Below are 25,130 nucleotides of genomic sequence, written 5' to 3' on the forward strand. Positions count from 1 at the left end.
AAAGCAAAATGAGGAGGTGAGGGCCCTCGGAGTGTGGTGTCAGGAAAATAACCTCACACTCAACGTCAACAAAACTAAGGAGATGATTGTGGACTTCAGGAAACAGCAGAGAGAACTCCCCCTATCCACATCGATGGAACAGTAGTGGAGAGGGTAGCTAGTTTTAAGTTCCTCGGCATACACATCACAGACAAACTGAATTGGTCCACTCACACTGACAGCGTCGTGAAGAAGGCGCAGCAGCGCCTATTCAACCTCAGGAGGCTGAAGAAATTTACTAGGCTTGTCACCAAAAGCACTCACAAACTTCTACAGATGCACAATCGAGAGCATCCTGGCGGGCTGTATCACCGCCTGGTACGGCAACTGTACTCTCCGCCCTCAACCGTATTCGCCTAGGCTCTCCAGAGGGTAGTGAGGACTGCATAACGCATCACTGGGGGCAAACTACCTGCCCTCCAGGACACCTACACCACCCGTTGTTACAGGAAGGCCATAAAGATCATCAAGGACATCAACCACCGAGAATGAAGTCTAGGGCGAGGAGACTGGTCGAAAGGAGAGCACTTCTCAGCCTTCACGTAAATTCTCTAGTCTGTAGAACAAGCAGCCACGAAACGGCTGAACATGAAGAGGAAAAGCAAAATGACAAACCCAGGTACTCAAAATGACAATCTTAGCTAGCACCTTTCCCTGCAGAATCTCGAAGACAAAACGGATAACGATTCTTAGTTACGAACCACTGCCTGTTCACCCCGCTATCATCCAGAAGGCGAGGTCAGTACAGGTGGGACCGAGAGACTGAAAAACAGCTTCTATCTCAAGGCCATCAGACTGTTAAACAGCCACCACTAACATTGAGTGGCTGCTGCCAACACACTGTCATTGACACTGACCCAACTCCAGCCATTTTAATAATGGGAATTGATGGGAAATGATGTAAATATATCACTAGCCACTTTAAACAATGCTACCTTATATAATGTTACTTACCCTACATTATTCATCTCATATGCATATGTATATACTGTACTCTACATCATCGACTGCATCCTTATGTAATACATGTATCACTAGCCACTTTAACTATGCCACTTTGTTTACTTTGTCTACACACTCATCTCATATGTATATACTGTACTCGATACCATCTACTGTATGCTGCTCTGTACCATGACTCATTCATATATCCTTATGTACATATTCCTTATCCCCTTACACCAAAACAACAGGTGTAAAAGGTGAACGAAAATGTGTATAAGACAGTAGTTTTGGAATTGTTAGTTAGATTACTTGTTGGTTATGACTGCATTGTCGGAACTAGAAGCACAAGCATTTCGCTACACTCGCATTAACATCTGCTAACCATGTGTATGTGACAAATAAAATTTGATTTGATTTGATTTGATCTCTAGGAGACAGAACGCATCTCCTTCCTGAGTGGTATGATGGCTGCGTGGTCCCATGGTGTTTATACTTGCGTACTATTGTTTGTACAGATGAACGTGGTACCTTCAGGCGTTTGGAATTTGCTCCCAAGGATGAACCAGACTTGTGGAGGTCGCTCTGGATAAGAGCGTCTGCTAAATGACTTAAATGTAAATGTAATGTAATGTCTACAATTTTCTTTCTGAGAACTTCGCTAATTTCTTTTGATTTTCCCATTATGTCAAGCAAAGAGGCACTGAGTTTGAAGGTAGGCCTTGAAATACATCCACAGGTACACCTCCAATTGACTCAAATTATGTCATTAGCCTATCAAAAGTTTCTAAAGCCATCACATAATTTTCTGAAATTTTCCAATTCTTTTTGAAGGCACAGTCAACATAGTGTATGTAAACTTCTGACCCACTGGAATTGTGATACAGGGAATTATAAATGAAATAATCTGTCTGTAAACAATTGTTGGAAAAATGACTTGTGTCATGCACAAAGTAGATGTCCTAACCGACTTTTCAAAACTATAGTTTGTTAACAGGAAATTTGTGGAGTGGTTGAAAAACAAGTTTTAATGACTCCAACCTAAGTTTATGTAAACTTCCGACTTCAACTGTAGCTCAGTATTTATATTATTTATTTTATGCAGTCTGTTTTGCTCATCTTTATCGAATGTGGGAAACATTTTAGACCTATAATTTTGGACATGTAATCTAATGCAGCCTATTGTGTCCCAACCTGGTCTCAGACCAAAACTTATTATATTTGACAAAAATCTGTGCCACTCCATTTAGTATTAAATGTTACTTTACGTTAGTTTACATTACATTGACTAGATGTAACATAGTAAATGTAAATCCGGGACATTCAAATTATACAAAAGTATAAACGCAACATGCAAAAATGTCAAAGATTTTACAGAGTTCAAATCAAATCAAATTGTATTTGTAGACCTTACAGTGAAATGCTTACTTACAAGCCCTTAACCAACTTGTGGTCCTTCTGTAGCTCAGTTGGTAGAGCATGGCGCTTGTAACGCCAGGGTATTGGGTTCGATCCCCGGGACCACCCATACGTAGAATGTATGCACACATGACTGTAAGTTGCTTTGGATAAAAGCGTCTGCTAAATGGCATATATTATATTATGCAGTTTTAAGAAAATACCTAAAAAAGTAATGGATAAGAAAAACAAATAATGAATTAAAGAGTAGCAGTAAATAACATTAGCGGGGCTATATACAAGGGTACCGCGGTACAGAGTCAATGTGGGGGGGGGTCAATGCAAATAGTCTGGGTAACCATTTTTCGGTCATAAGAGACGGTAGCAGCAACATTACAAAATAAGTTACAAACAATGCAAAAAAACAAACAAAATTGCACGGTTGGTTAAGAGCCAATAAAGCGGCAGCCATCCCCTCCGGCGCCATCATCTGTTACAGTTCATATAAGAAAATCTGTCAATTTAAATAAATTCATTTGGCCCTAATCTATGGATTTACAGATATGCATCTGTTGGTCACAGATACCTTAAAAGAAAAGTTAGGGGCTGGATCAGAAAGCCAGTCCAGTCAGTATTTGGTGTGACCACCATTTTCCTCATGCAGCGTGACACATCTCCTTCGCGTAGAGTTGATCAGGCTGTTGATTGTGGCCTGTGAAAGGGTGTTCCACTCCTCTTCAATGACTATGTGAAGTTGCTAGATATTGGCATGAAATGGAATACACTGTCGATCCAGAGCATCCCAAACAAGCTCAACGGGTGATATCTCTGGTGAATATGTAGACCATGGAAGATCTGTGACATTTTCAGTTTCCAGGAATTGTGTACAGATCCTTGCAGCATGAGGTGATGACTGCAGATGAATGGCATGACAATGGGCCTCAGGATCTCGTCACGGTAGCTCTTGTGGCTGAAAGGAAGCAGGTCTTTGCAGCAATGTTCCAACATCTAGTGGAAAGCCTTCCCAGAAGAGTGAAGTATGTTATAGCAGCCAAAGGGGGAACAACTCCATAGTAATGTCCATGATTTTGGAATGAGATGCTTGACGATCTGGTGTCCACATACTTTTGGTCATGTAGAATACTTACTGCACTACATTAAATCTGTCGTTCTGCCCCTGAACAAGGCAGTTAACCCACTGTTCCTAGGCTGTCATTGTAAATAAGAATTTGTTCTTAACTGACTTGCCTAGTTAAGTAAAGGTTAAATAAAACAGCAGCTTAGCGTATCAAAGCCTCAATAACAGTCACAAGATCCACGGCTTGGCTTGGTTTTGCTTGGTGAATTGTACTAAATTGAAAGTGAAAGCAAAGGCAGAAGGGTCTTTCCAATGTGGTGTGGTTGCAATTGCAACCATTTTATCACCAGATCTGCGACTAGTACACATCCCCGTCGATTGTCATATCAGTCTTTTTGTGCACCTGCAGCACTACATTTTTAAATGTAAGTTATTTAGCAGTCTCTTATCCACTTAAGTCAACTGATTTGGCACGGATTGGTTACACAATTTTCGCTTCACCCATGTCAGATACAGCTCAAGTTATTGTCGGCCATTTTGTGATGCCAGGTCTTGAGATGAGATGGCCGCTGGTATTTCCCCTTTGTGCTTCCCCTCCCTCCTTGTTGGTATCAGTAGGGTGGGTAGGTGAATTGTTGTTGATAAGTCACAAACCTAAAGGGACCGGGAGAGGAGAGGATACTGTATATGTCTCACTGACAATGCAAACTTCTTCTAGTAAGAAAATAATTGAGTTGATGAATGTTGCCACATGACTGTTGTCTCACAAATGTCCTGTGCTCAAATTGCAGCAGCCCCTAAACACACAAAAAAACACACAAAAAAACATATTCTTATCAATACTTTGATTAATTTGACGATTCGGATGACTCGATGATGAACGTCTGCACCGCTGGATGATGAATGTCTGCACCAGGGGTCCTGTGGGGCTCAGTTGGCAAGACATGGTGCTTGCAAAGCTAGGGTTGTGGGTTTGATTCCCATGGGGGACCAGTACAAAAAAAATGTATGCACTCACTACTGTAAGTCTATCTGGATAAGAGTGTCTGCTAAAGAACTTCAATGTAAAACATTTAGTGCTGCAGGTGCACAAAACGTGAAGATTCGTATGACAATTGACTGCTGCCATTTCATGGTGATGTGTACTAGCTGCATATCTGGTGATCAAATGTTTGCCATCATCTGACCTGAGGTCTGTGTATATATGTGTTATTGTTCTCCGATGGTGAATTGCTGACATCTTGTTGTGGTGCAGCCAGGCAAACTACCATAAACATCGGTAATGAACAAGGGACTGGCCTCCAGGGACTTTGTGCTCTGTGTGGTAAAATACCATTCATCCCGTAACACAACAAAATGTGCTCATGTATACACTCATGTGGACCAAAAGGTACATAAAAACGCATGCACAATAAAAAATACTGGGAAAACATTTTTCTCTAAGCCAATGCTTAGGCTACACTTTGCCACAAAATGGCTGTAGATAAGTCTGTCAACTGATACATACTACAAAATGACTAAACTATACGACAAAAGCATTCACAGCAATAGGTGTGGACGTGTACAGGAAATGCAAAACAAGCGTCAGATTAAATTAGAGGTTGTTTAGCGAGAGGTTAAAATGTTTAATAGATCATTTATTCCCTTGGTTAGACAACATAAGAGACCTTTGCTCCAGAACATCATAAATGGTTTTATAATGTGGGTCACTCATTGCCCTTCTATTTCTTCATTGAACATTAAGAAATAGAAGAATAGTAAGAATACAATCAAATAAAAATAAAAACCACTCCTAGAGTCATATAACATAATAAAATGTCACCAACAGAAGTGTCCATCTCCTATGAAGTAAAAATATATACCTAACTATATTCAATATTTAAATACATTTTTGATGCGCATGTAATTTACAGTATATTGGGAGGTTGTGAGTATTGGTCAGAGTGAAAGTGAGAAAATGACATCAATATTTACAGTTCAAATAGGAGGATTTCTTTGGTCAATGTGACGTGTCGTCTTCTGTGAAGAGTCTCTCTCTTAGTTTGTAGTAGCCCCCCTTCCTGTCCATCAACTCCTGGTGAGTGCCCTGCTCCAGGACGGTTCCTTGGTCAATCAGAATGATCTGATCTGCCCTCTCGATGGTCTTCAGCCTGTGAGCGATCACCAGCAGGGTCTGGGAGGGGCAGCTAGCCAGGGCCTCCTGGACCTGAGACAGAGGGAACATCTGAGTGAAACCGCTAGCTAGCGCTAACCCTATTGAGAATGTCAACGCTAGCTATAGCTACGAACGTGAAACCGCTAGCACTAACCGTATTGAGCGTATGAGTGATGGAAGGCTAAAGCATTCTAGTTTATGTGTGGATTGATGCCATACCATGTGTTCGCTCTCAGTGTCCAGTGCGCTGGTGACCTCGTCCAGGATGAGGACCTGTGGATCTCTGATCAGAGCTCTGGCGATGGCAATACGCTGCTTCTCACCACCGGACATCTGACCACCCCGCTCTCCTACATCTAATAGATGGACAAACAGTACATTTATCAAGTCTCTCCTTGTGGTCATCCACTAGTAATATATATAATATTCCTATTTGCCAGTGTACCTGTGTCATAACCCTTCTCCAGTTGGCTGATGAAGCTGTGGGCGTTGGCTCTGCGAGCAGCTTCCTGCACCCTCTCCAAAGAGCAATCTGCCAGGCCGTAGGCAATGTTGTCCTTGATGGACCCAGAGAACAGAACAGGTTCTTGGCCCACCATGGCCACCTGGTAGGGCAAAACCAATCATAGGGCAAAACCCATCACCAATCAGCCAATCAAAACCAATGCTATGTTTCTTCTCAAGCGTGTATATGATGTTGGTAGCCATACAGGCATGGTAAAGTTGGTTATCTTGACTGCTATGCTTTCTCTAGAGATGTAAATGTGTCAATATCTGTGTAGGTATAGTCTTATGACTGCTTTGCAGGTGTGCAGGTGGTGGTGCTGGTAGCTTTCTATACTACCTTCCTGTGTAGGTAGTGGTGCTGGTAGCTGTGCAGTGGTTGTCCATCCAATAGGATCTCTCCCTGCTGAGGCTGATAGAACCTCTCCAGCAGACTAACACAGGTGCTCTTCCCCCCTCCTGACGGCCCCACCAAAGCAGTCAGCTGACCCGGCCTCAGCTCCAGAGAGAAGCCCTAAGACAAGCAGAGAGCCAATGACACACTACCTTAGCAATGGGTACACGTGAAGTCAAAAAATGTGGTGATGGCAAAACGGCCAGTTAGGGTTTTCTCATGTTTCCAGAGTTTTTCCACCCTTCTCCCAGGTGAGCTTTACCTGCAGTACTTTGCGCTCCTGGCGGGTGGGGTAGGAGAAGGAGAGGTTGTGGAAGTGGACGTGTCCAGTTAAGGTCTCTGGTTGGAGGGTCCCCTTGGTGCTGAGCTGGGGCTCTCTGTCCAGATACTCAAACACCTTACCAGCCGCCCCCACCGAGTTCAGCATGTCGCCAAAGATGTAAATCAATGTCTGGAGAGGGCAGGTGTATTATACAGATGTATAATCGTAAATCAATAAACAATAGTTAGACAAAATTTTCAACAGTATCTCAGACATTAAACATGTTTATTTTTTCATTCCCTAACATTAGTATTACTTGCCTCTTCAATCAAACTTTCCCATTACTATGTACTATGTAATGACAATATTACTATTGGTTAGTTAATATATTTGATTAGTGATCCTGTGCCTCGCCTTGCTCAAACAGTCACACTGGTAGTTGCCTACCCTAATGTTGGTTCCCAGGTTAGACTGGTAGAGGATGAAAGAGACCAGGTTCCCAGTGCTCATCTGACCTCGCTGGATAAACAGTCTGCCATAGTACAGCATGGCCACCTGCATTACCAGCGCTGTTAGCATTAACACACACACACACACGCGCACACGCACACACACACACACACACACACACACACACACACACACACACACACACACACACACACACACACACACACACACACACACACACACACACACACACACACACACACACACACACACACACACACACACACACACAAGTACATACACTGAAGATCACATAAAGATCACATCAGAAGCATTCAACTCTTCTGAGCCTAAGAGGACAGGGAGTGATCCCTGCATACTCACTCTTCTCAGGAGAACGTACACTGCCCTGACGGTGTCCCGCCTGGTCTTGAGATTGTGGGTGTCCATCAACCTGTGGTCATAATGACCAGCCTCACTCCACTCTGTGTTAAAGCTTCGCACGGTCCGGATTCCTGCTACTGTTTCCCCCGCTGCCTCGTTCGCCCTGGCCATGGAGTCCTGCACCTCCTTAGTGAGCCTCTGAGGAACAGTCAATACACAATAACATTTACTAGACTTTATTTTATAAGGTTACACAGTACATTTAGCAGTCACCATCTCATGTACTGTATTTTCACACCAAACATGTCAGGGCCTTCTGCATTAGATCATTTTAGGGATTTATTTCAGGGTTCGCAGGGACCAATAGATTAGTTCAGGACCTTCTGATCTGGACACAAACAGTACAGTCTTAGAAAAAAGGGTTCCAAAAGGGTTCCACAGCTGTCCCCATAGGATAACCCTTTTTGGTTCTTGGTAGAACCCTATTGGGTTCCATGTAGAACCCTATGTTGAACGGGTTCTACCTGGAACCAAAAAGGGTTCTTCAAAGGGTTCTCCTATGGGGACAGCCAAAGAACCCTTTTAGGTTCTAGATATATTGTACTATACCAGGTAATAGTTGTCATAGACGCCTTGCAGCAGGCCGGTGACGGGCGTCTCCATCAGCATGAGCAGAGTGAGCTTCCAGGACAGGCTCATCATGAGCGACAGCATACCCACAATCTTAATGAGGGTCCTCAGTAGGACGTTGACATTCAGGGCCACCGCCCGGGCCATCTTAGTGGTGTCTGTGGACAGCCTGGACGTGATGTCACCTGCGAGAGTTCAGAGGTGAAAGTAAATTGCTGCAACTTCATCGAATAACCAAGGAGCATAGAAGAACCAACTGATGGGGTGTTCAACAGATATTCAGCCACACATCGGAAGACAGAGGAAGTTCAATAGGAAGTGCATTCCAGTTACAGTCATTTCATGAACAAACAAGGATGCCACACATTCCAGCAAGACAACAGATCGCATACTGATCATTAGTTCTTGTTTGGGGTAGTCAATAAACGTGTCTCTACCTGTCTTGATGGTCTCAAAGAAGCTGATCTCCTGCATCACCAGGGCCCCAAACAGCTCTACTTTCATTCGAGAGGTGAAGCTGTTGATGGCACACATGAAGAGGCCTCCTCGACAGCCGGCACTGAAAGAGCTGAAACAGACACCATAAACTGTAGCAGTGTTGAAATAATCAACCTGATGTTGATGTTCACTTGCAGCGGTGAAATCAGTGTATTCAATAACCGTTACATACATACATTACACAAACTACAATATGTAATGTGCGAAACTGATGAAGGCTGTAGTGGTGAAAAACAGATAGGAAGCTCTCTGGTGTATCTGCTCACCTTCCCAAAGAGTAGAGCCCCATGAGGATGATAGCTGTGAGAAAGTCATTCCACTTGTACTGGGAAGCCAAGATGTCAATCACTTTTCCTGTATAGAATGGGATGAACATTTCACCTGAAAACGCACACCGCCGTCATCATCCTCATCATACTCGCCATCATCATCATAATGATCATCATCATATAATACTCAGTCATTTTTGTTAAAACAATCAAATACTTACAGAGGACAGCCAGTGACAGGAATATAAACGCTCCAACCAAAAGGAGGGTGTCAGGTCTGTAGAAGTAGAGGACTCTCATGAACAGCACTCGTGCCTTCTGTGTCTTCTCTTTCCCGTTACTTTCTTCGTTGCTGTCAGGGAAAGTTTTCTCCCAAAACAGGGCTGCTGCAGCTGCTGCCGCGGTACACAATAGCCACAAACTTGGACCCCCCAACGATCCATGCGTGCTCTCCGGTGAACTGCCATGCAGCATCAGTTGCCCGGTCTCGTAGACCGGGGCAAGGAAACAGTGCACTGCTAACCAGCGCTTCAATACGGGTTTAATCGAGCCCAGTGTGAGTAGCGATACACCAAATAGTATAACTAATCGAATCCCCGCCACAACCCATAGACGCACCAGATTTCCGAAAACGTCTAAACTTATTGGTCCAGTTTTGGAAATAGATGCGCCAAAACCCGTGGCGCAAAATGTGATTATGTCAATGCATAGACCTACAGCCATAGCGAACACGCACGTTCTAAGCATAATTTTTGTCGTCTATAATTGTTTTTAATCTATAACCTATTAATTAAAAGGTGAGCGATGTCAAACCCGCGAATTCGTGGAGATCTTTCCACGGAATGGATTGTTTCAGCTGTTTTCAGTCTGCGTTTTAGTTTCAATTTCACATATGCCTTCAACTCAGGCGACATTATTCTCCAGAATATCAAGCACCTTTCCATTTAGCGTTTATTCTGCGCCATAATAAATACCAGACAATAATGCTTGCACACTTAGCATAGTGGTTAATAGATCCCCACAGTGGAGGTGTCATAATACCCATAAAACCTAGCATCGTTTTTCCACCATTCATTTATTCAATCTGGTCTCTTAGCATTTCATATTATTCTGTACATAAATCCACAACACTCAAATGGTATATATTCATTTGTGGATTTCCATCACCCATTTCGTACTATGTGTTACGAATTTACTTAACGTATTATAGTGTAACGACCCTGGGTTTATACGCGCGGAAATCGACACTGCCGCACGAGAATGCTTTTGCGGCACAATCGACAGTGCGCCGAACCTCGGGCTAGAAGGTCGAGGGTTCGAGACCTGCTCCCTGCCTGTTTCATTACAATATGTTACTAATTCTAGCTAGGTGGCTAACGTTAGCTAGCTGGCTAATGTTAGTTGGGCTAGGGGTTAAGTTAGGTTAAAGGGTTAGGGGAAGGGTTAGCTAAAATGGTTAGGGTTAGCAAGTAGTTAAAAAGTTGTCTATGAGGCCAGGGCAGTGTTTCCTGTATGCTTACCCTGGGGTTACATTTTGATAACCATGTAAATCTGTCTCGGACAAGGGGACTTTTATCGATATATTCGGCTCTATTTACTCTCATATTTGAACATGCTAATCAGCATTAAAGTAGACATAATGCAAAACTACAAATCCATGCAAGCTCCTGCACATCATCTCTATCTGACACCCTTGCTAACAGGTATTATGTCAATTTAAAACTTGCACAAGACAGTTTACAGAATTGTCCATTGAAAGAAATGTAGCCAATTTATTCATTACTACATTTTAACTAACATTATATAGATAATCCAAAGATTCTTACCTTTGTTAAATACACGCAAATACAGTGGTAAATACATGCAAATACAGTATATTGATAAAAGTCCCCTTGTCCTAGAGAGATTTACACCATTACAAAAATAAAAAAACGTCCCGCCAGGGTAAGCCTAAAATGAAACACAGCCCTTATTTTAAGTGTTTCTAAAATACCCTATGGGAAACATGAATGGTGGGAAAGCAATTGGAACAATTTCACTGTTTGACCACTAGGTGTTATGGGTATTATGACTCATACTGTGGTACTCTATGGTAACAGGTTTACCCTACACTCTTAGAAAAAAAGTGCTATCTAGAATCTAAAAGGGCTCTTCAGCTCTCCCCAGAGGAGAACCTTTTGAAGAAGCCTTTTGGGTTTCATGTAGATCCCTTTCCACAGAAGGTTCTACATGGAACCCAAAATAGTTATACCTGGAACCACAAAGGTTTCTCCTATGGGGACAGCCGAAGAACCGGTCATGGTTTGAAGGAATCCAGCTTTTGTCAAATTGATGTCAGATTTGACTTTTCGTAGCAGGAGAATTTACGCAGCAGGTTAGGAAAATTATTTTAAGCCAGGCTTCATATCCACTTATGAACTGATGACTAATCACCTAAAATTAATACAATTTGATACGAATATTCCCATGGCCTCACCAGTGCAACTGGGAACTCTGAAAAATATGAGGTGAAATCATGACGTCAGTGATCTTCAGGTCAGAAAGTTCGGAGCTCTAGAAAGAGGCCAGAGTTCCTGAGTTGGAATTCCGAGTTGGATGAACATTCAAAACGATTTTTCCCAGTCGGAGCAAGTTTATTTCCAAGTTCCCAGTTGTTTTGAACATACTGAAGTCGGAAGTCAGAAATATCCGAGTTCCCAGTTGCTTTGAACGCGTCATTATATATGTTAGACATAATCATAATAACTCAAATTATCATTACTTTTGATGGTGGCAGAATACTTCTTGAATAGTTGTTTTGGGGTTGAAAAAAACATGCTGAGAAATATCCATGGGAAAGTTGAATTTACTTGTGAATCACCCAAAAATACAGTCCAGCTTCAGGTCCCTGGCTACCCAAAATAAAATCAGTGTCTTCAACAGAGGGCATAACAATTATGAATAATTTTGAAAATGGCATGTGTAGTGAGAATATTCGACATTGTGCCAGCATGATTCATACCCCTATCCAAACATTCTATATCCTGTGTAGATTTAATATAACTGTTTGTTCGTAAGGTGGCCATATGTCCACTCACTGTTTCATAACTACGACAACTTCAGTGTTACTGTTTCCACAAGCCAGTTTTCACTGATCATAAAATGTGGGCAATTCGTTGCCCAGGATGCATTTCTCCTCTGCACATTTTTCATCAATAGTGACAAGGTAGGCCACACCTCCGCTGGAACCATCTCGACTCATAGCCAATGAAAGTGCTGAGAGAGGAGAGGTGAAGAAAGAGAGCGAGTGAGAGCATATTATTGACAAATGACACATCTTAACAGCTTCTAATTCATGCTGTTTAGGTCATACCTGTACATCAACACATTTATTTTATTTTAAAAGTACACTTTTGGTCACTCACTGTTGACAACAAACTGTTGGCAGTCCTCTTTGCTCATGGCCTTCCGGTACTCTGCATCAACAAACCCATAGACGTAGGAGCTTCCGGAGCCGCCGACCGCAAAGGGTTGTCTGGACAACAGGCCATTCAGGGTCACATACACCTGGGAGGGGTCAATGAGAGGGGAATGCTTGAGCACAGCAACCTAGCAAACTCTGAAAAAGTTCAATATTATGCAGACTAGTGAACAACTGTGAGTTTGAGGCAGCTGAGTTTGATTCTGTAATTGTACTCATGGTACATTTTGTTGAGCAAACACTCAAAACTATTTAACAAAAAATGTATATTTAAAATGACCTCTTCTAAGCTTCAGGGATTAGTTAAACTGTCCAGATGCAAGAACATTTCCTGAAAAAGACACACAAATCAATTAATACAGATTGGACTAGTGTTTATAGATGTGGCATTTCTATTTAATCAGCCTGTTACCAACCCTGAGTCAACTTTTGGAACTAATTGTATTTGACCAGATACAATGCTATTTTACAGCAAACAAATTGGCAACAGACTTTCAGCACACTTATAGGGAAGGAAATTCAATAAGCACAACACTTACACAAATTACTGATGATTGGCAGAACAGAAATGTATGATAAAACGATTGTGGGAGCTGTTTTGCTAGACTTCAGTGCAGCTTTTGACATTATCGATCATAGTATACTGCTGGATAAACGTATGCGTTATGGCTTTACACCCCCTGCTATATTGTGGATAAAGAGTTACCTGTCTTTAAAAATATGTATTTTACTTAACTAGGCAAGTCAGTTAAGAACAAATTCTTATTTTCAATGACAGCCTAGGAACAGTGGGTTACCGGCCTTGTTCAGGGGCAGAACAACAATTTTTACATTGTCAGCTCAGGGATTTGATCTTGCAACCATCTGGTTCCTAGTCCAAAGCTTTAACCACTAGGCTACCTGCCACCACAGAGGGTGTTCTTTAATGGAAGCTTCTCCAACGTAATCCAGCTGTTTAGGCCCCATACTTAAAAAAACTTTACTAACGACATGCCTTTGTCTTTGAGTAAAGCAAGTGTGTCTATGTATGCGGATGACTCAACACTATACACATCAGCTACTACAGTGACTGAAATGACCGCAACACTTAACAAAGAGCTGAAGTTAGTTTCAGAATGGGTGGCAACGAATAAGTCAGTTCTAAATATTTCAAAAAACATACAGCATTGAATTTGGGACAAATCATTTTGGGACAAAACCTCAACTAAATCTTATAATGAATAATGTGGAAATTGGGGCCTCCCGGGTGGCGCAGTGGTCTAGGGCTGTGCCAGCAGAGACTCTGGGTTCGAGCCCAGGCTCCATCGCAGCCGGTCGCGACCAGGAGGCCCATGGGGCAGTGCACAATTGGCCCAGTGTCGTTAGGGAGGGCTTGGCCGGGGGGGATATCCTGGTCTCATCATGCACTAGCGACTCCTGTGGCAGGCCGGGTGCAGTGCACACTGACCAGGTCGCTAGGTGTACAGTGTTTCTTCTGACACATTGGTGCGGCTGGCTTCCAGGTTGGATGCGAGCTGTGTTAAGAAGCAGTGCGGCTTGGTTGGGTTGTGTTTCGGAGGACACATGACTCTCCCAAGTCCATGAAGGAGTTGTAGCGATGAGACAAGACAGTAACTACCAGCAATTGGATACCACAAAATTGGGGAGAAAAAGGGGGTGTAAAAATAATAATAATGAGAAAATTGAGCAAGTTGAGGTGACTAAACTGCTTAGAGTAAACTGTAATGGTCAAAATGTACTGATACAACAGTAGCTAAGATGAGGAGAAGTCTGTCCATAATAAAGCGCTTTTTAACAACATTATCAACAAGGCAGGTCCTACAGGCCTTAGTTTTGTCACACCTGGATTATTGTTCAGTAGTGTGGTCAGGTGCCAAAAAGAGGGACAAAGGAAAATGACAATTGGCTCAGAACAGGGCAGCACGGCTGGCCCTTAAAAGTACACGGGGAGCTGACATTAATAATATGCATGTCAATCTCTCATGGCTCAAAGTGGAAGAGAGATTGACTTCATCACTACTTGTTTTTGTAAGGAGTGTTGACAAGCTGAATGCGCCGAGCTGTCTGTTTAAACTACTAGCACACAGCTCAAACACCCATGCATACCTCACAAGACATGCCACCAGAGGTCTCTTCACAATCCCCAAGTCTATGGGAGGCGGACAGTACTACATAGAGTATTGAGTACATGGAACTCTATTCCACATCAGGTAACTGATGCAAGCAGTAGAATCAGATAAAAAAAAATAATACACTTTATGGAACAGCGGGGAGTGTGAAGAGACACACACAGGTACAGGCACACGCACACAGACGCTAACTCACGCATTCTACACACATGTACACTGTAATACTTTACATTTTGTATTGTAGATATGTAGTGGTGTAATAATGTTATATGATGTACTGTTTTATGTTTTGTTTTATGTGTGATGTAAGTGCCTTAATGTGTTTGGACCCCAGAAAGAGTAGCTGCTGGATCCCTAATAAATACAAAATACCAATGTAATGACTAACCTGTCCCCCTCCTCTCTTGTCCCACCCGGCAACAATGAGATGTGCTGACAGCTCTTCTTTGTACTTGTACGAGATGTTTTTCACCAGAGTGGCAGCTGAACAAACTTGAGGATCCTCTCCAACCTCAATGCTGAGTTCAAGAGGTCACAAGTCACAGCTCAATAGCAGAATTCTTTAACTGCGACTATATGAAGCAACCCCCCCATGAGAACACGTGAAAATGCACAGTGTCAGTCTAGAAAACCTTTTCAGTACATTTAACTCAACCAAATGTGTTACACATAGCACTATAGAGCTTTGCCAACCACAATACATAGCCATGCAGTGGCTAATACCTGTGCACATCCAGCTGGTAGTTGACCATCTCAGCAATGGTCTGGGCGTCTGCAGCCGAGCCTGACAGGGCGCAGTAGATCTTGTCATGGAGGAGAGAGAGCTTGTTCATCACCCGGTTCACCACAGTCTCCCTATGAGGGAAGGAGGGAAGAGGGAGGATGGGTGGAGGGAAAACTGAGGTTTGAGGGAGGACTTTTTTAATGTTCATAAGTAAATGATTGTCTCTCTAAGACTTGGAACAGCGACTTACCCAGCAGACACTCGAGAGTCAGAGCCCAGCACCACACCTCCATCAAACTCAATAGCAATGATGGTGGTCTGAAAGCAAAGCACAGACACAATGTTGATTAAGTGCATAATTAAATGACTCAATTGAATGACTCAACATAGTTACGTTCACTTTGACATGAACTAATAGACGGTGTTTATACGTTAATAAAAATAAACAAAAGCAGAATGCACACCCCAAGATTTTACAGTGAGAACACTTCTCTAGGCTAACATCAATTCCTGGTCCAAACATGTCATTAAATGATACGCACCCCAGTTTTGACTTCTTCGGATAGCCACCCTGGCTCTGATGATTCATCTAACATATTGAAGCACTTTAGTTTTGTGGCTGGTCGCGCTGATACCTGTGCAGTGCGCACGGTGTGTGAGAAGCCTAATGATTCAACGCGAAATGAAATGAAAAGAAAAAGAAAACACCAAACGACGCCTCATTTAGGAATTACACGAATGATTACTATTCAACTGTACTGTTGTATTAAGTATCAACTCTTAAATATATTTGAGCAAGGAACCGTCATTAATTTCTGTCTCGTCCACCATTTTTTGGCATAAACTGAAAATGAAAGTTACATTGTCAGTCACAGACCGGCAGGTGAGAGGCTGATATAATTTCTCAATTAACGTTTTAGTTTTTGGTTTGGCTCTGTACTCCAACAATTTGGATTTGAAATGATACAATGACTACGAGGTTAAAGTGTAGACTGCCAGCTTTTATTTGAGGGTGTTTTCATCCATAGCGGATGAACCGTATAGAAATTACAGCACTTTTTGTACATAGTCCCCCATTTTAGAGGAGCAGAAGTATTGGGACAAATTCACTCATATGTGTATTAAACTATTAAAAAGTGAAGTATTTGGGCTCATATGTATAGCACGCAATGGCTACATCAAGCATGTGACTCTAAATGTGTTGGATGCATTTTCTGTTTTTTTCGGATGTGTTTTAGAATATTTTCTGCCCAATAGAAATGAATGAGAAATATTGTATTGTGCCATTTGGGAGTCACTTTCATTGTACATAAGAATGGAATGTTTTTAAACATTCTACATTCATGTGGACATGACCATGATTACGGATGAATCGTGAATAATGATGAGTGAGAAAGTGCCAAACTCCCCTGTTATTGTAATGGTGAGGGATTAGCATATCTTGGGGGGATGCTATTTGTGCACTCATCATGCACTTTCTCACTCATCATATAAAAGTTTTAAGTTGTACCAATATGTACTAATTGTAATGATTTGTATGTTGCTGTCTTGTAAATACATAGGTTTAGATACAGACAGCTATGCATTAGTTATAACAGGCTTATAATATTTACTAATTATCTATTGCTAATGATGCCTCAAATTAAATAGGGCGTATTCCCTCAGAAATAGCCTACTCAATTATAGTGGGGTCTGTCAGATTTACATATTTATAATCAAACACACTTACATGCTGTGGAAACATATTTTTTCTTAAGATTTTATTGATTCCACCCAGAGGTCATTAAGTAAACAAAATATAATGCACATAAACAACATGAACACAGTGTAGATTATGAAACACAGGCAGAACCAGAGAAGATTTTCACATTGGTCTCTTGGAAATCATGATTGTTTTTCAATCCGCAGTCCCAAAACTGATGTGAATAGTCAGGCATATGAACACCAAGTTCTGCATGTATGGACAACCGTGAATGATTGAGTGAAGATTCATCTCACAGAGTGCCACTGATTGGTTGATTGTAGTGTCACTCTACTCATCGTGGAACTTGGGTAGCTTGTCTCCAGGGATGACCACATGCTCCACCCCCTCCTCGGTGATCACTACCAGGTGTGCCACGCCTCCGCTGACATTGTCTCTGCCCATAGCTAGGGCCAGAGCTAGGTGGGGTGAACAGGAGAAAAACAAAGGGGAGGAAAGAGAGGAAAATAGATCAGAAAGCAGGTAGAGATGGGTATGAGACCATATCTGTCCACTTTTTCAGGAACAGCTCTCTTGTGTTCCAGTGCCAATAATCCCATAGCAAACCCATCCTACAATCACTCTCCTGTCCCACAGGAAGATGTTTTCAATAAAATAAAATGTCTTATCTGGCGTCTTTTATCCTATATGAAAACAGTGTCATTCTAATAAAACAATGAAGCCTATGAGATTCTACAGGAAAAATCTACTTTTACCATTTGTAGCAAACTGCAGGCACTCCTCTTTGCTCATGTCAGGTTTGTATTTGGCGTCGGCGTAACCGTAGATGTACGTGCTCCCTGATCCTCCGATGGTGAACGGCTGACTGAGTAACATACCGCCCAAGGCCACCGTGTAAACCTAGAGGTGAAATAACGGTTAGAAATTGTGTGTGTGTGTTCTATTCTATCGTGCTCTATTCTATGTCTGCTTGTTACGCCCCATGGCATCACCTGTGGCCCTTTCTTCCTGTCCCAGCCTGCAGTGATGAAGCCAGCCTGCAGCTCCTCCTTGTTGTTGTAGCACAGCTCCTTCAACACGGACGCTGCTGCCTTCACCAGAGGAGGGGACTCCATCTGAATACTTATCACACAGGATAGACACAGAGAAGACATGTCTTCATTCAGGATCAGATTTATTCCACAGTTTGTTTCTATGTCTATCGTAGTTCAAGAGGCAGTAGCCTAGTGGTTAAGAGGTATGGGCCAGTAACCGAAAAGTTGCTGGTTCGAATCCCCGAGCTGACTAGGTGAAAACAAATCTGCCGTTGAGCAAGGCACTTAATCCTAATTGCTTTCTGGAAAAGAGCTTCTGGTAAATGTAGGCTGCACATTACTACTAAGACCAGATCTAAAATGGAGGTGTCCCTATTGCTGATAATAATACAAATCAATCAAGCTTCATTAGCTTGATATCAACACTCATGAGCTATGTTGAACCAGACAAGGACAGAGACAGGGAAAGGGACAGGGTGGTCCATACCTGTGAAAGGAGATCTGGAACTTGGCAGCCTTGGTGACGGCCTGAGCGTCTGCCAGGGAGCCGGCGATGCAGCAGAATATCCTGTCATGAACCTGGATCAGCTTGTTGATGGTCTTAGAGGACACATAGTACCTGTGGGTGAAGTGGAGATAGAGACACATTAGATAGACTTCTGGAGACACATTACATAGAGACTCCTGGAGAAACATTAGATAGACTCCTGGAGACACATTAGATAGAGACTCCTGGAGAGACATTAGATAGAGACTCCTGGAGAAACATTAGATAGACTCCTGGAGACACATTAGATAGACTTCTGGAGACACATTAGATAGAGACTCCAAAAGAAACATTAGATAGAGACTCCTGGAGAAACATTAGATAGACTCCTGGAGACACATTAGATAGAGACTCCTGGAGAAACATTAGATAGACTCCTGGAGACACATTAGATAGAGACTCCTGGAGAAACATTAGATAGAGACTCCTGGAGAAACATTAGATAGACTCCTGGAGACACATTAGATAGAGACTCCTGGAGACACATTAGATAGAGACTCCTGGAGAAACATTAGATAGACTCCTGGAGACACATTAGATAGAGACTCCTGGAGAAACATTAGATAGAGACTCTTGGAGACACATTAGATATACACTCCTGGAGACACATTAGATAGAGACTCCTGGAGACACATTAGATAGAGACTCCTGGAGAAACATTAGATAGACTCCTGGAGACACATTAGATATACACTCCTGGAGACACATTAGATAGAGACTCCTGGAGACACATTAGATAGAGACTCCTGGAGAAACATTAGATAGACTCCTGGAGACACATTAGATAGAGACTCCTGGAGAAACATTAGATAGAGACTCTTGGAGACACATTAGATATACACTCCTGGAGACACATTAGATAGACTCCTGGAGACACATAAGTTAGAGATTCCTGGAGACACATTAGATAGACTCCTGGAGACACATTAGATAGACTCCTGGAGACACATTAGATAGAGACTCCTGGAGACACATTAGATAGACTCCTGGAGACACATTAGATAGACTCCTGGAGACACATTAGATAGACTCCTGGAGACACATTAGATAGAGACTCCGGGTGACATGTTTAAATGTATATATTGCTATAAGTGATGGCTGATTTATTTAATATGTTGCGTGCCACAGACTTGTATTTGATCATACAGGCGTATAGAGGAAAGGAGGGGCAAGATGATTAATTTAGTTCCAGGTGTTAATAGGTGTTGAAGATCCTCCTTACCCTCCGATGGATGCCCTGGAATCTGAGCCAATGATAACCCCTCCATTGAACGTCACCGCCAAGATGGTGGTCTGTAGGAGATTTTTAAAATCATAAATAAATGAATAATCAGTTAGATGGGGAGAGCATACAATTACAATATGACTTATAATAATATATTTATGACATATTTATAATATATGATTTAATGTTAGTTTTCCTTATGATCAAGTTTACAGTCAATGGATAAACTACGGTTGGCATTTGGGGAGGCTAAACTGATCCTAGATCAGTGGTAAAGTGTAGGTTAATTTCTACCCTGAGCTTGAGTTGCAGATGAATGACTCGAAAACGAAAGTAAATTCAGCACTTTGTTCTTCGGAAAATATTAAATAAGTCTATTATTATCAGGTTAAATGCATAAACGTTTTCATTGAAGGTTAAGCTTTAGGCTACTGAGATGAATTCATGACAAAATCAACAAGGCAACCTAGAATTAAAACCCTCAGTGTAAATTCGGCTACGTCCGTCCCAAAATGCACTGTTAATCGCAGCTTCAATTTATGAAAATGTATAAAATGATAATGTACAAAATATGAAAAACAATTAACTTACGCCTGTGCTAACTCCTTTGATTTGAGAGTCCATAAAGTCTATTTCCAGTATTTCCCGAACACCGATGAAAAATACGGATAAAACTGCGTCTCCCAGTCACATATGGTCACACCATGTCAACGAAATAGCGACCTCTCCAGGGACTTGAAATGCGCGATTGTAGTGAAGTCAAAATCTAAGCACTGAGTCAAAATAAAGTGTTTCAGGTATGGCGCTATCAAATGTTGTCGAAACACCTGCATCGGGATTTAATTTTGAGAACGTCTCCAGGTATGATTTCCCTTTTTATCTTTAAGGATAATAGCATTTCGTATTTTTAGGGTAAATAGTGAACTTCGTAATTATTTCTCTCTTCTCATACCAAGCCTATATCAAAAGTGAAAGTAACGTATCTTGTATAGTCGTGTAAATATTCTTTCTAAAAAGACCCGCAAGTCTACATAATTGTAAAGGTTGAATTGGATTCTTTCTGCATTTTATTTGAATGAAAGTCATACTTCTATGTGTTAATCAGCTGATTGTAAATGTATTGATCTGGTCATCATTAGATAAGGCTTTTCTTAGTAGGAATTTGTGGTACACTATTGGTATTGTGTTAAAGTGTGTTTGATTAATTTGTGGTACACTATTGGTATTGTGTTAAAGTGTGTTTGATTAGTCTATATCTTTATCAAATAGAAATGTTGCTCTGGAGGGTCTGCTTGAGGGAGGACATACCAAGGCACCTAAGCCTATGAAGACAGGGACCACCATAGCTGGAGTAGTGTGCAAGGTGAGAGCGATGTCCGCTGATAAAGGGCATGCGTCTCTAATAAGTGGAAGACTCCATATAGTGAGAGTATGTCAGTACATTTTATATAGTGATATATTATTATGATCCTTGCCTGTCTTTATGTGACTTTAAAAAAATACAATAATGATGGAAATGAATTGTGTGTACTGATAGTAAAAATGGAGTTTTCTTTGTGTCCTTGTTTGTGCAGGATGGAGTGGTTCTGGGAGCAGACACGCGGGCCACCTCAGGTGAAGTGGTGGCTGATAAGATGTGTGCCAAGATCCACTACATCTCCCCCAATATGTAGTGAGTAGGCCTACACCAGTTTAAGGGATAGTCCGCGTGTGACATGTTTAGAATGGAATTGATTGTCATGTGTGGAAGAGAGAAGTGAAAGAGTAGTGAACAAATGTATGCTGTCACTTTAATTTGAGATATCCATGCCCATGCATCCCTTGTTCTCCTGACCTCTCCCTCTCTCAGCTGCTGTGGTGCAGGAACAGCAGCAGATACAGAGAAGACCACCGACCTGCTCTCCTCCAACCTCACCATCTTTTCTATGAACAGTGGCAGGAACCCACGTGTCGTGATGGCAGTAAACATATTACAGGACATGCTGTTCAGGTGTGTTGTGTTGTGTTGTGTTGTGTTGTGTTGTGTTGTGTGTGTGTGTGTGTGTGTGTATCTTTAACACTCTCCATTACAGCAGTGGTTCCCAGCTCCAGTTCTAGTGTAACCCCAACAGTACACATTTTTGTTGAAGCCCCAGACAAACACACCTCATTCAACTTGTCAAGGGGTTGATGATCAGTAGAATCAGGTGTGTTTGTCCGGAGCCACAACAGAAATATGTACTGTTGGGGGTACTCAAGAAACGGAGTTGAGAACCACTGCATTAGAACAACTGCAATTTGCAGTTCAAAATACGGAAAAGCGGGCACCCAACCACTGATTTGGTAAACAGCTAGGGGATGGGGCTGGAGAAAATGTTACCACTCTCAAATGCATCGACAGAGCTATGGATGTTAGGACTGACCATCCATGAGATCAAAATTATATATATTTTTACTACAATGTCCTAGATTCAATCAGCATTAACCCACGATAACCAACAATCACATAGCATATAATTAAGGAATAAGTCCCGGGGGTGTGTGTTATATGGCCAATATACCCCGGCTAAGGGCTGTTCTTAAGTTCTTATGTACGACACAACATGGAGTGCCTGGATACAGCCCTTAGCCGTGGTACAGTATATTGGCCATATACCACCAACCTCCATGGCGCCTTATTGCTATTATAAACTGGTTACCAACATGATTAGAGCTGTTAAAAAAAAACATGTTTTGTCATACGATATATACGATATACCACGGGTGTCAGCCAATCGACATTCAGGGCTCGAACCACCCAGTTTATAATTGTTTTTATTCAGGCGATGTCAGAAGTGTAACTGCGTTGGAGCTGTCAAATCGGCGAGCAGCTGCTCGTGTGGTCAAATTGAAAATCCAAAAACAAAATAATAAGGATTTTTATCAGCCTAATCAAGGTGTAGAATAGGTTACATCACACATTCCAGTGTTCGAACACGACTGCATGGTATTTCTACTAATGCATCCTCTGGCAATGTCTGTGATATGTACAGTATAACGCCCGGCGCCACTTCTGGGTTTGACAGCTCCAATGCAGTTACACCTCTGACATCGCCGAAACAAAAACAATGATATGCTATGCAGTTGTCGGTTATTGCGGGTTAAAGCTGAACTGGTTGAATTTAGGCCCATGTTTTGAGGCTATACAGTGTTTATTTAGAATTACATTGTTTATAAACATTGGGGTAAAAAAGTATTCCATTTTGGGTTCTGATACGGGTACGACAGTTTAACTAAGCTCATGAGGCAGTTATAAGTGATATTCTTCAAGAATCAACAGGTACATATCATTGATTTAAAAGTCCAAAAATGGATGTAGCAAATGCAGATGGCCCCTTTAAACATCACATTCTGTTGAAATAACTCGCTTCATCCACCACTATAGCCGCTCCAATGTAACCGCCTTTCATGTCAGATAGGTTTGATTCAAAAGAGTCATTCTTGTTTGTTCATAATGTATCTCATATGTGTATGTTTAGGTACCGGGGCCAGATAGGGGCCAGTCTAATCCTCGGAGGGGTGGACTGCACCGGTAATCACCTCTACACAGTGGGGCCCTATGGGAGCATAGACAATGTGCCATACGTTGCAATGGGTGAGGGACTGCTACTGTGTCAAGCATACATAAGCATACATCCATATACTGTTATTGTGTGGGCCATTATTAGTTGATTAATCGACTAGTCATGAATCATCTATAAATAATGACATTTAATTGATTCCTATTTGTGTTTTGTGTAGGGTCTGGTGACTTGGCCGCTCTGGGGATTCTGGAGGATAGATTCAAACCTAATATGGAGGTGAGTGACTTTTCCTTAGGCGGGCTAGGGGTTGTCATACATGTAGTTCATATGCCATCACATCGATAGACTTCAAGTCTCAAGAGTTAAGTCATTGGACTCACCATAAAGAAGGCATCAGGTTTGTTTACATTAAGCTGGATGTATTACAGACCTACCTCCCCCATTCCAATCCCTTCACTCACTCCTCATCCCTATGCCCTTCTAGTTAGAAGAGGCTAAGGAGTTGGTCCGGGATGCCATCCACTCTGGCATCATGAGTGACCTGGGCTCAGGCAACAACATAGATATCTGTGTCATCACTAAACAGGGGGTGGACTACATCAGGCCGTACCAGGAGTCAGAGTACAAAGACAAGAGGTAAATGGTGTCACCATCCTCAGACTCTGCTTCAACGATTATTCTAAACAGCATATTTGAGAATTTTTTGTTGTTGTTGACAGAACAGTGATTCATTTCTATCTTATCTTCTCTCTATCTCTCTTTCTCTTACTCAGGCAGAGAAGATACAAGTATCGCCCAGGTACAACGTCTATTTTGACAGAGAAAATAGTCCCTCTGGAGCTGGAGGTAGTGCAGGAGACAGTCCAGCGGATGGATACCGCCTGAAACCTGACCACTAAGAAACAACAAAGTTACAGCCACACATAGGCTTATCACAATATTCAGACATAAAATCAGTGAATACAATACACCTAATAATGACAAGATGTGACTGCTAGGTGACACTACAATGCAAAGCCATAAAAAAACATTGTCACATAAAGATCTTAGTTCAATGAACTGTAGTCACCAATACATTTTGAACAGGTATAGCAGGTCTAGGCTATAGCTGTGTCTATAGGCACTGAGTGAAATATTGGAAAGTGATTGATTGAATAAAAAGTCTACACTATTTTTCATGAATACGTGTTTGAGTTTTCCCTCCTCACTTTTAGCTTTCCACTTTCCTTATAGCAGTTTCAGCTCACAGAATCTTAATGTTACAAATATATATATATATATTTCCATGGTTCACCAATGAAGAAATGCCTGCTATTACAATCCAGTGGATTTAGATATTTCAAATGTAATACAGCATAACATTTATACGGAACAAAAATATATACGCAACATGCAACAATTTAAATGATTTTGCTGAGTTACAGTTCATATAAGGAAATCAGTCAATTGAAATACATGCATTAGGCCCTAATCTATAGATTTCACATGACTGGGCAGGGGCGCAGCCATAGGTGGGAAACAGCTCAGGTGGACATTCCTGCAGTCAGAGTACCAATTGCACGCTCCCTCAAAACCAGTGACATCTGTGGTATTGTGTTGTGTGACAAAACTGCACATTTTAGAGGGACTATTATTGTCCCCAGCACAAGGTCCACCTGTGTAATGATCATGCTGTTTAATCAGCTTCTTGATATCACACACTTGTCAGATGGATGGATTATCTTGACAAAATATAAAATGCTCACTAACAGGGATGTAAACAAA

General features: G+C 41.8%; 4 protein-coding genes across 4 annotated transcripts; 1 reads left to right on the forward strand and 3 right to left on the reverse strand.

Moving 5' to 3' along the window:
- Positions 1-4,919: 4,919 nt before the first annotated feature.
- LOC124043534 (antigen peptide transporter 2-like) lies at positions 4,920-11,696 on the reverse strand. The gene is made up of 11 exons (XM_046362215.1): positions 9,225-11,696; positions 9,001-9,115; positions 8,674-8,804; positions 8,216-8,421; positions 7,607-7,804; positions 7,220-7,327; positions 6,773-6,961; positions 6,457-6,630; positions 6,058-6,217; positions 5,832-5,968; positions 4,920-5,663 (listed from the first exon to the last, which is right to left on the reverse strand). Exons 1-11 carry the CDS (start codon positions 9,748-9,750, stop codon positions 5,457-5,459), a joined length of 2,151 nt encoding a protein of 716 aa, XP_046218171.1. The 5' UTR covers positions 9,751-11,696; the 3' UTR covers positions 4,920-5,456.
- A 136-nt stretch (positions 11,697-11,832) lies between these two features.
- On the reverse strand, positions 11,833-16,182 carry LOC124043535 (proteasome subunit beta type-9-like). Its single transcript, XM_046362217.1, has 6 exons — positions 15,859-16,182; positions 15,567-15,634; positions 15,316-15,447; positions 14,981-15,110; positions 12,408-12,549; positions 11,833-12,258 (listed from the first exon to the last, which is right to left on the reverse strand). The coding sequence occupies exons 1-6, from the start codon at positions 15,910-15,912 to the stop codon at positions 12,131-12,133; spliced, it is 654 nt and encodes a 217-aa protein (XP_046218173.1). The 5' UTR covers positions 15,913-16,182; the 3' UTR covers positions 11,833-12,130.
- An 869-nt stretch (positions 16,183-17,051) lies between these two features.
- LOC124043538 (proteasome subunit beta type-6-B like protein) lies at positions 17,052-20,800 on the reverse strand. Its single transcript, XM_046362221.1, has 6 exons — positions 20,416-20,800; positions 19,822-19,892; positions 18,540-18,671; positions 18,011-18,140; positions 17,774-17,918; positions 17,052-17,476 (listed from the first exon to the last, which is right to left on the reverse strand). Exons 1-6 carry the CDS (start codon positions 20,446-20,448, stop codon positions 17,349-17,351), a joined length of 639 nt encoding a protein of 212 aa, XP_046218177.1. The 5' UTR covers positions 20,449-20,800; the 3' UTR covers positions 17,052-17,348.
- LOC124043537 (proteasome subunit beta type-7-like) lies at positions 20,530-24,548 on the forward strand. Its single transcript, XM_046362220.1, has 8 exons — positions 20,530-20,685; positions 21,094-21,187; positions 21,399-21,496; positions 21,674-21,814; positions 23,322-23,437; positions 23,584-23,642; positions 23,851-24,002; positions 24,140-24,548. The coding sequence occupies exons 1-8, from the start codon at positions 20,624-20,626 to the stop codon at positions 24,249-24,251; spliced, it is 834 nt and encodes a 277-aa protein (XP_046218176.1). The 5' UTR covers positions 20,530-20,623; the 3' UTR covers positions 24,252-24,548.
- Positions 24,549-25,130: the final 582 nt, after the last annotated feature.

This window comes from Oncorhynchus gorbuscha, linkage group LG09, assembly GCF_021184085.1.
Source record: "Oncorhynchus gorbuscha isolate QuinsamMale2020 ecotype Even-year linkage group LG09, OgorEven_v1.0, whole genome shotgun sequence".
In the NCBI taxonomy this organism is placed as follows: domain Eukaryota; kingdom Metazoa; phylum Chordata; class Actinopteri; order Salmoniformes; family Salmonidae; genus Oncorhynchus; species Oncorhynchus gorbuscha.

Excerpts from the sequence above, each read along its gene's own strand:
- LOC124043534 (XM_046362215.1), bottom strand. The coding sequence starts at position 9,750 with ATGCTTAGAACGTGCGTGTTCGCTATGGCTGTAGGTCTATGCATTGAC. Across the intron at positions 7,328-7,606 it reads TGTACGTTCTCCTGAGAAGA|GTGGCCATGCTGTACTATGG; the intron begins GTGAGTATGCAG and ends CTGGTAATGCAG. Across the intron at positions 5,969-6,057 it reads GGAGAAGGGTTATGACACAG|ATGTAGGAGAGCGGGGTGGT; the intron begins GTACACTGGCAA and ends TCCATCTATTAG.
- LOC124043538 (XM_046362221.1), bottom strand. The coding sequence starts at position 20,448 with ATGGACTCTCAAATCAAAGGAGTTAGCACAGGC. Across the intron at positions 19,893-20,415 it reads TCAAAGGAGTTAGCACAGGC|ACCACCATCTTGGCGGTGAC; the intron begins GTAAGTTAATTG and ends AATCTCCTACAG. Across the intron at positions 17,477-17,773 it reads CCTGCAGTTTGCTACAAATG|CTCTGGCCCTAGCTATGGGC; the intron begins GTAAAAGTAGAT and ends CACCCCACCTAG.
- LOC124043535 (XM_046362217.1), bottom strand. The coding sequence starts at position 15,912 with ATGTTAGATGAATCATCAGAGCCAGGGTGGCTATCCGAAGAAGTCAAA. Across the intron at positions 15,111-15,315 it reads TACCAGCTGGATGTGCACAG|CATTGAGGTTGGAGAGGATC; the intron begins GTATTAGCCACT and ends TCTTGAACTCAG. Across the intron at positions 12,259-12,407 it reads CCAACAGTTTGTTGTCAACA|CACTTTCATTGGCTATGAGT; the intron begins GTGAGTGACCAA and ends CTCCTCTCTCAG.
- LOC124043537 (XM_046362220.1), top strand. The coding sequence starts at position 20,624 with ATGGCGCTATCAAATGTTGTCGAAACACCTGCATCGGGATTTAATTTT. Across the intron at positions 21,188-21,398 it reads TAGCTGGAGTAGTGTGCAAG|GATGGAGTGGTTCTGGGAGC; the intron begins GTGAGAGCGATG and ends TTGTTTGTGCAG. Across the intron at positions 21,497-21,673 it reads TACATCTCCCCCAATATGTA|CTGCTGTGGTGCAGGAACAG; the intron begins GTGAGTAGGCCT and ends TCCCTCTCTCAG.